This window comes from Limulus polyphemus, unplaced genomic scaffold (assembly GCF_000517525.1).
Source record: "Limulus polyphemus unplaced genomic scaffold, Limulus_polyphemus-2.1.2 Scaffold5544, whole genome shotgun sequence".
In the NCBI taxonomy this organism is placed as follows: domain Eukaryota; kingdom Metazoa; phylum Arthropoda; class Merostomata; order Xiphosura; family Limulidae; genus Limulus; species Limulus polyphemus.
The window spans coordinates 55,378-65,989 of NW_013671154.1; the positions used below are offsets into that span (position 1 = coordinate 55,378).

The 10,612-nt window shown below is 34.3% G+C and overlaps 1 protein-coding gene across 2 annotated transcripts in view; it reads left to right on the forward strand.

Moving 5' to 3' along the window:
- LOC106472716 (stimulator of interferon genes protein-like) overlaps nt 1–9,538 on the forward strand; it is a 44,640-nt gene extending 35,102 nt beyond the window's left edge. For both annotated transcript variants that reach the window (XM_013933370.2, XM_022401257.1), the window contains exons 5-8: nt 2,719–2,842; nt 4,125–4,357; nt 4,692–4,878; nt 9,353–9,538. In XM_013933370.2, the coding sequence (XP_013788824.2) occupies nt 2,719–2,842; nt 4,125–4,357; nt 4,692–4,878; nt 9,353–9,381 (573 nt within the window). In that variant the 3' untranslated portion in view covers nt 9,382–9,538. The remainder of the gene's footprint in view (nt 1–2,718; nt 2,843–4,124; nt 4,358–4,691; nt 4,879–9,352) is intronic.
- The last annotated feature ends 1,074 nt before the right edge of the window (nt 9,539–10,612 follow it).

Consider the following 10,612-nt stretch of genomic DNA (forward strand, 5'->3'; position numbering starts at 1 on the left):
GAGTCAGCTGTTAGCATAACGGAATCATGTGATAGTGTTGAGGAGTCAGCTGTTAGCATAAAGGAATCATGTGATAGTGTTGAGGAGTCAGCTGTTAGCATAAAGGAATCATGTGATAGTGTTGAGGAGTCAGCTGTTAGCATAGAGCTGAGGAGTCAGCTGTTAAAACGGAATCATGTGATAGTGTTGATGAGTCAGCTGTTAACAAAAATAAATCATGTGATAGTGCTGAGGAGTCAGCTGTTAACAAAAAGGAATCATGTGATAGTGCTGAGGAGTCAGCTGATAGCAATGAAGAACATCCTATATGACTGAACTAAGGAACTAACTGATAGTGCTGAGGAGTCAACTGTTAGCATAGAGCTGAGGAGTCAGCTGATAGCAATGAAGAACATCCTATATGACTGAACTAAGGAACTAACTGATAGTGCTGAGGAGTGAGCTGTTAGCAAAAAAGAATTAGCTGATACTGTTGAGAAGTCAGCTTACAGCAGTGAGAAATATCCTATACTACTGAACTGAGGAATTAATTGATAGTGTTGAGGATTCAGCTGTTAGCAAAAAGGAATCATCTGATACTGCTGGTCCAAACATTACCGATTTGTGTTTTAATGCAAAATATATGGCACTAATTTAGTATAAAAACAGTTCTTTCAAAGGTTAAAGTTAAAAATTGCATCAAAGTGACCACAAGTTTCGTTAGCTGACTGAGGTATATTACATATGATAACAAATAGCTTTAACAGAAATAAAAATCACATCAATTTCTCACTAAATCTCATAGCCTCTGCTAAATGAATAAGCAGTCATAGTAGTGTAGATATCAGGAGAATACAGATTCCAGAAACTCGAAGATATGATGAATAAATAAGTATAAGATGGAATATTAACATGCCGATCTACGAATGAACTTCATACGTCTCCACATTTGTGATGTTTACTTTGTTCCAATTAATGTCCAATTCTTCACAATTGTACTTATACTTCACTTATATGCAGAAATTTTGTATTACTTCTCTGTGTTAGATACTCCGGCGTTCTTTGGTTAGGCTTTCTTCGATCGAGTTTTTCACCACGTGAGATAATGGTACAAAATGATCATCACTAATATCTAGCATTTGAAACAAAGATTATAAACAATGATAAAAATTTATCAGGAAGAACATAATAATTTATATATATATATCAGGCATCAGTTTTATCATTTTACACTTAATGTTCATCACACAGTGTATAATATAATTAATGTAAATTAGGCATCACTTTTTTTTTTGTTAGTCAAACTTTCTATAACAATCATCAATGTGTAACATGACTTAGAAAACAGATGTAAAGATTCTACAGCAGAACAATTTTGACATCAAATTTATGCCATCCTCAGGAAACCAAAACCGAACATTACTAAACAGGAATGTAGTGCACTGAATCATCTAAAAACGGTACAACACAATTAAGATTCTACCATCGAACAAAACAAACAGTTCAGCAATCCTAGACATTAAAGATTATGACACAAAGATCAAACAATTAGACACACACCAACACAAAAAGACCACCAATGACCATACAGAAAAGACAAGAGAGAGTCATCAATAGAACACTGAACAAACTTAAAAACAACAAAACTTAATCAATGAGAAGCTAGCCAAGAATTTAGAAACCACCCTCCACATTTTTATGGACTATGATACACAAATACAACATACCTTTAAGACCTATCATCAGTGTGATAAACTCACCTTGCACCCTTCTTGGTACCTATCTTATCACCACTACAAGGGAATACTGAGCATAAGGTTCATAACTAGAAAGATTTCACAGAACTCAGAAAACTACAAATTAGATCCCAGGATATTCTTGACATTAAGATCTGTTTACTAACATTCTGACCTCAGAAATCACCAAACAATTTATGTTGAATGACAACATTCTTAACACACAGAACATCATGGAACTGTTTGCCTACAATCAACTTACTTCCAATACAATGAAGATTCTATGAACAGTCTAGTCTAGTCATGGGATCACCACTCTCTCCATCTGTGATCATTAATATATTGAATTTTTTAAGTAATAGAAATGTGTGATAATTAATATATTGAATTTCATCAAGTAATAGCAACGTGTGTTCATTAATATATTGAATTTCGTTAATAGAAACGTGTGATCATTAATATATTGAATTTTTGTAAGTAATAGAAATGTGTGATAATTAATATATTGAATTTCATCAAGTAATAGACATGTGTGATCATTAATATATTGAATTTCATTAATAGAAACGTGTGATCATTAGTATATTGAATTTCATTAATAGAAACGTGTGATCATTAATATATTGAATTTCATTAATAGAAATATGTGGTCATTAATATATTGAATCTCATTAATAGAAACGTGTGATCATTAATATATTGAATTTTATTAAGTAATAGAAATGTGTGATCATTAATATATTGAATTTCTGTAAGTAATAGAAACGTGGGATCATTAATATATTGAATTTTTGTAAATAATAGAATCATATGATCATTAGTATATTGAATTTCATTAAATAATAGATACGTGTGTTCATTAATATATTGAATTTCATTAAGTAATAAAAATGTGTGATCATTAATATATTGAACTTTAAAAGTGATAGAAGTGTGCATGTTTCCATATTGAATTTTAAAAGTGTGCATGTTAATATATTGAATATTAAATTCTGCTATTTAGAAGCCAAACAAGGTGGAGTTGAGTCAGATTGTAGAAGACAATAAACTTAGTATTGGACGTAGCTTTGCCTTCTGCTACTACTCATCTTACCTGAAGCTTGTGATGAATCCGGATTGTGGATTGAGTATTTGTTTATTTGTTTTGACTTTTCTTAATAACATATTTTAATGTTATATATTTCTATATATCTTTTAACTCAAAAAATATTCTTATGTTAGTAAAACCCAAAGATCTCATAATAAAGCAAAACTGACTTAAATTAACAGTTTCAATAAGATTCATTGTGTATATATGAAAGAAACAACATCAACAAAAGTTTAATTTTTAGGCTTTGCATTAGTATTGAGGAACTACTTATAAATCAATGCATTCTAATTGTTACAGAGTTTATTTTTGTCATGTATTGATTTATAACATTATATATTTCTTTTATAGAATGTGATTGATTAACTTTTAGGTTTCTTTCTAGATCTGATCTTTAAAGTTAGTTTTCTTGTCGAAGTAATTAATAGTAGAATATGCCTGACATTTGACAAGTCTAAAGTGAAGTATGTGTAACATAAGAATTGAAATTGATTGTTTCACAAGAAAGTAGGCATAATGTTTTATATTGGTTGCAAAAGTATATTCAACATTTGATATTGACTAGTGGAAATACTTCTAACATTGCACACTAATATGAATATAATTAAAGAAAAGTTTCTTTGCTTGTTTTTGCTCTTTTTCATTGTCTTTAGAAAATAAAAATTATGAGTGGGTTTTATTTTTCTATAATGCTTTGAAATAAAAGTTTTAACTCATCTTTAACACAAGGTTTAATGTACCTTTGAAGTATTCATTTTGCATGACATTTTCTGTGTTAAAACTTCTTCCTGTTATATTTCTAAGGTAGTTTTTTTTAATTTTGTAATTTATATGTTAACTAGGGTGCATTATGTTAATATAGACCTAGAAAGTTCTGACACACCATCAGATTTTTCATGTACATTCAAAACTAGTTTGTAAATATGAGATAATTGGGAAGCTGACAGTAAGTTTTTCAAGATGACAATCAAGTGAATCAGTCAGTGTTAGCTATTGTGGATACTTTGTGCAAATAAGTTGATTTGATTTTATGTTAGTCCTGAATTGTAACAGATTTTTAACATAGGCTTACAACAACTTATGACAGTATACAAGTGTTCAAACATTAAAGGAGGAAATAACGTTATTTTTTCTTGTCACATGGTCTTAGCATTAAATTATTTTCATAAAATATAATCACAGTGAAATCACAACAATATTATACTTAAAAGATATTTTTAACATTTGTTTTCTATACACTTTGTTTTTATGCAACATTTATTCTCTGACAGTTTCTTTTGTTTTTGAACATAAAGATAATTTGCTGCTTTGTTTTTGTGCAGCATTTCGAAAGAGAATTATGGAGTATGAACAGCAATATGGCATCTCTATCCCTGTGAAGAAACTATTTATACTCATCACAGAGTCAGGTTTTATCCACAGTAACCTTGAGCATTATGGAGATGAAAATATCCAATGTGCTAATCAACTACCAGATCTAGAGCGGGACAGAGCTGGAACACAAAAACGAGCATATAAGAACACGGTATATGAGATCAGTGTGAAAAAAGATGAGGTAATAGAAATTCACTGTACAACATATAAACAGTACATTGCTAGTTTTCAGGAGTCTTGAAAGGACTCAAACATGAGTCAATAAAAATCTAACTTGATGTACAGGTCTTGATATGGCCTGTGAAAGGAGTTCTGTATGTATGTATGTTGTGCTCAAAAGGCATTTGCAAGGGGAGGACAAATTGATTTTATTGTTATTTTTTATCATGTTTGAATTTTTCTTTAAATTAGCATATGTCTTGTCTGAGGTGTCTGTCTTCTTCAGTTAGTAGATATAACTTTAAGATTATTTTTTGTTGCCTTAGATTCATATAACAAATTGTCTTTATTTACAGGTACTTCGATGCGTAGTGGAAGGAGCCACACCTCTTTTGTCCATGAGAGAGATGTCAAAAACAACCAATAGTGGACTATCAGTAAACAAACTAAATGAAGAGATTCTCCAGTTCTACCATGAACTCAGTAACCTTCTGGAAGCTGACCCAAGTTGCTCCAATTGTTACGAACTTATATTTTACAAAGGTAAGATTTTTAGTATTGTATGTTAATCATAATAATGATAATTAACACTTTGAAGATCTTTTGATGCATTGAAAGAATTTGTTGAAAAACAAACTTAATCAAATTATGTATAAAAATGAGGAATAAAGTGAATAAATGAACTTGTAAACTTATATACAAGTTTTATATAATGACATTTAAAAATGTAATAGTTTTAACTCTTTGTACACAGTTTCAGTCATTTTGACCAACTTTGTAAACCATCACCTTGAAACTTTACACTTTCTAGTAATGCTTCCAAAATATATTTACACTCCACTGCCACTTTAGCTATTCCTCAACATTAGCTTTGCTTATCTAAGCATTGGTCTCTCATTATCCAGTCTTTTATACCCTACTTAAATGCCCTTAGCAATATCTAATTTGCAAATCCCTTCACTCATGTCAATGTGCCCTCTATCCTGACACTGTATATAAGCACCTTTCTCAGATAATGTAATCACTTTTTCGTGACAAAGTGTTGGTCACGTCTTTTTTTGACGAAATGCTGTGGTTTTTTCCGCTATGGATTGTGATTTTTGTGTCACCTTGCAGATTTCTGAATAAACATAATTTCTTTAACAAACAAAAAATGAATGTGATATTCACAGGTAGGAATTCCTGTATTACCATTGCCAGTATGGCAGTTAAACTGACCTCTCCTATTCCACCTTTTTTATCTAGCTTCTCTCTATGAATGGGGGTGGGGTCATTCTCAGTTGAGGCTGTCTGTGCTTTGATCCATTGAGAAATGGAGACATACATTTGGCCCAGGGGTGTTTTCTTCTGGAGCATCTGAAGGTTTTTTTTGTTGTTGTTGATCATGATTTTTCTGGGGAGAATTTGGAGAAGTCAGCTTCTCAAGAGTCCAATTTGGATCACCCATCTCCTACTCTTTTTATTCAATTAGTCATTTAGGCTTATGAGATTTTGGGACTTTTCTCAGTGACCTTTGAGGCTCCTTCTCCCTTGATGGTGGAATGGTTGGGGGGGGATAGTTAGTTTTTCCTTCTTCACCTGATATTTCTGGTTTATGTTGAGATTTACTACTTTATTTTGTGATTTGATAGATATACCTTGTACCCTCATTCGTCTGTTGGCATGCTTTGGCTTTCCACCTCCAGCTGTTCATATTTTTTTCAATTCCACAGACTAAAATCATTTAATTTTGAATATGTAAGGTTTCAGATCGGTTTATGTGATCACCAATCACTTTGCTCCTCATTCTTGCTCTGCGATGTTTATTCCCCAGCAAATTGTTCACAAACTATCACTGGTCCCCACATCAATTTGTGGATGAATGGGGGTCTCTTACTGACTTTTATCTGGGCCAGATTGCCTGCTTCTGTTCCTTCTGTAAAGATACATTGGTGAAGGGACTTTGTTTTCCTGCTGTAGTCTCTGGGTGTTATATGTGGCTTCTTTTTATCATCCCTTGAAGTTTGCATGTGTCCCAGAAGCATGCAGATCCATGGGTATTTCAGGTTCTGGTATCATGGTTGGTCTTTCCATTCAATTCTCCATTATACATTCACCATGTGGTATTCCTACCTCCACATGATCAGTGGTGTGTGAATTTTCATTTCATGGCTATCAGAGTTACTGATCACGGAGGTAGTATTGACAGTTGATCCCATTCTTTTGGGATTCACAGATGATTGTCATTCTTTATCATCTCAACCCATTCTTTATTCCTCCCCTGTCCACAATGGAGTCCTTTCTCACCCTACATTGGCATTCTTCACCAGGCCTGTGGATGTCCAGTTTTGAGGTTGCTGAGGCACCTCCCCACATACTCATAATGAATTCATCTTGCCTTAAGCTAGGTTTTGTATACACTGATCAAGTTCTACAGTTCAGGAATCTAGCCTTTGGTCTAGCATCAGCACCATATGTCTTCTGCTGGGTTGTACAAGTTCTCACCATTTTTTGCGCCTGGCTTAGCCACCTCCCATTCAGCTCCAGGCTATGGAATGAGCTGTCAGGGTCTTAGTTACAGGGAAGGTTTTATCTCTGGGGTTGTGGACTTCCCTCAAATCTCTTGATCTTTTGTGATGAGGACACATTCCTTCAGTGGTCCCATTGTAACTAATGGACCTAGAACTTCAATACACTGGATTTTCAAGTCCCTATCATCAGGAGCAAGATCTTAGTTTTTGAGTGGTGGTTGGTTTAGATTAACTCTTATCATTAGCATATGTGGGTATATCATTGTATACTGCCACCCTGTCCATACTTTATTTCTTTGTAGATACTTCACTTGCATCTTCAAAGTCAGGAATGCCAGGGTATATGAATGGACGATGAATCTTCATTCTGCATCAGTAATTTCAAACTTCTTTCTGTCCAACAGGCAATAGTGCAAGGTCTAGATCTCTTTCAGGGGAATATCCCCATGAAACATGTCATCAATTCTAGCGGTCTCTTAAATTTGGTTTTTTCTCAATGGAGCCTATTCCAATCATATCAGCCTCCTGGCTTGCCATTTTCCTGGGGTGATGGATTTCATAGCACATTGTCAGTCTCAGTCCTCACTTTCTCCTGACCAAACAGATTCTCTGTTGTGCAATTTTCCAATAGATTTGTTCTCAGTTTAGGCCTCCAATAATAGCTTTTGCCAACATTGATACTCCACTACATGCTTTGGAGTCTCCACTTACTCATCCTCAGGCTTGGATGGTAGATGCATTCAGTCCTACTTAGATGGTATTGCTCATCTATGACTTTTCAAGTAGGATATGATAGATTTTACAGACGAGGAATCTTCTGAGAGTTACATCTCATCGGTTTCAGCACATTTATGTCTTTCACTGCCCATTTCTTTGATTCACTGGCGGAAATTTTATGGGTCTGTATGAGGACTTCTACTAACGTTTTTCTCTTACATTCTTTATATGATCTGGCAGTTTTCTTTCTGGGGGTTTTCTACTACCCTCCCTGGTCGTTTTAACAACATGTGCTAGATTGTATGGAGGAGGGAGTAATCTTGTCTTTCTTTTTCAGGGCCACTTACATTTTGCTTTTACTGAATCCCACTCTGTAGTGAGTGTTGCCCATACAGGTGTGTTTTATCAATCCAATTCCACAGTAGCAATCCACTTGACTATACTTAGTACTGGTTGGTTGCAACAGGCTCTGTAGAAATGAGGTGTTCCATATGACCATCTAGGGCATTACCAGATGGTATTACCATCTTCTCATGGACTGCTACTCACGGACTATCATGAGTAAGGCTAAAGTGGATTCTGCCTGTCCCTGCTGATCATCAGATTGAATAAATTGGGGTCACTTTGCTTTTAAAAATTTAGGGAACTTGTTCACCTATTGCACTGTTTCCAGAACACTTTTCCTCAGGACTCCCTAATGCATATTACTCCCCCAGATTCTACTAGTGGATCTAATGAGTCCTTACCACACCCAGTTTCCAGTCACTGGGGTAGTGGACAGAAGCTTTTGCTCAAATGTTTGAGTGTGTTCTTCCACTCTTAGAGAAAAGGCAAAGCTGGGGGGCCCTCCTACTCGGGTCCCTGGATGTTTTTCCCAAATGTCAGTAGGAATAACACCAGCCTATATGGGCCTACTTGTAATACCGGTTCAGATTTGATGCTTCACTGTCCAGTTGGGGTGTGCATGGCCCTTCTGTTTGATTAATATAAATTTGGTACATTGTTCATGGAAGAGGGCTCATTATCTCCTCATAATTCTGAACATGGAATGGTTCCTTGGTTGAATACATTGTACCATGTTCTCTTCATAATTCCAGGGGCAATTGGAATGCTCCTTGCCCACTCAGTTGGAGAGTGAGTATGAATGCTCATTATTCTAAACCAGATGTGTTCTGTTCCTTTGGTTGAGTAAGGCATATATGATCCTGTCATTCCGAGCCTGGGGTGGTGCCTATCAGACTTCTTCAGGTGGAAGAGAAAGTTTGTCCATTTCAGTGTTGCTTCCTTTCTCATCATAATCTCGGTGGTTCATAATGCAACACTCTATGGCTACAGGTTGGGATCCAATCAAAAGTATATCCATATGTCACATTGTGGTCCAATTGTATTAGCCAACAATGTGGGATTTAGGGACCATGATCCCTTAATTTCAACCCTGATTTGTGGAACCTCATCTATCTGGTTGGGGCTGGCCTATAATAATTACTCATGTACTATTCCATCCTTGATATCAATATTATGTATTGGTTGAAGAGCATACATGTTCTGGATGTTGTTCAGTTTCCCCACTTGGGTACCACTCTTATCTTGGTACACCCCTGTTCTATACAGACACTTTCTTTCTGGACAATGCCCTCACTGGCCCCTCCACCTTTTCAGTGTGGGATTATAATTAAAGTGGCAGTGGAGGTTAAGTATGTTTTGGAAGTTAATATTTTTCTAAAATGAAAATGTATTTCCAATAATACTTACCTTCACTGACACTCTCTTGCCCTTTTCTCCTCACTAAGAGCTGGTGTTGGTGACTGGGATGGTGTAAAAAGTGATTACATTATCTGAGTGAGTTGCTTGTATACAATGTCAGGATGGACATGAGTGGAGGGGTTTGCAAATTAGACACTGCCAAGGGCATTTAAGAGAGGTATAAAAGACTGGAGCATGTGAGAGCAGTGCTTAGATAGGCAAAGCCTATGTCGAGGAGTAGCTACAGTGTCAGTGGAGGTAAGTATTATTAGAGATAACATTTTCCTAAATTGAAAATATAACTTTTGTAACAACGAAAAAAAAAGTTTGTCAAAAATAAAAAATTCAATACTTAGTCTAAAATCTTGTCATTCTCAGGGTTTTGTACTCATATGATAAAAGTTCACATGGAAAACCAACCCTAATTTTATGTGTGTGTGGTCACAGAATTAAAATATGCACATTAGAATATGAAATATTTTCATTAATATAAAAAAGACTATCCCAAAACTAACACAATTTATCTGGCTTCCTAAATAAGTTAGAAATAATTTTCGTACTTAGTCAAGCAGAGTTCTAGTACAAAAAAAGGCCTCCTAGTCTTGTCCTATTTAATTAATTGGAATCTTCTCTCTCTTTTGGTTAGGGTCTCTCAGTGAGGCAGCAATAAGTTTACAGACTTACAATGCTAAAAAAATCCAAAGTTTGATTCCCTACAGGGGATTGTGGGGCCAGATAACAAGAGTATCATTAAAATAGTTCCAAAGAAAAACTTTGGTTTATATCTGCACATGAGAGGCTTTTTCTTCAGTCTTCCATGAAAATGACTATTAAAACCGTGTGATAATTAATATATTGCATTTCATTAAGTAATAGAAACGTGTGATAATTAATATATTGAATTTCATTAATAGAAATGTGATCATTAATATATTGAATTTCATTAAGTAATAGATACGTGTGTTCATTAATATATTGAATTTCATTAATAGAAACGTGTGATCATTAATATATTGAATTTCATGAATAGAAACGTGTAATCATTAACATATCGAATTTCATTAATAGAAATGTGTGATCATTAATATATTGAATTTCATTAAGTAATAGATACGTGTGTTCATTAATATATTGAATTTCATTAATAGAAATCTGTGATCATTAATATATTGAATTTCATGAATAGAAACGTGTGATAATTAATTATTGAATTTCATTAAGTAATAGAAACGTGTGTTCATTAATATATTGAATTTCATTAATAGAAATTTTCTATTACTTAATGAAATTCAATATATTAATGATCA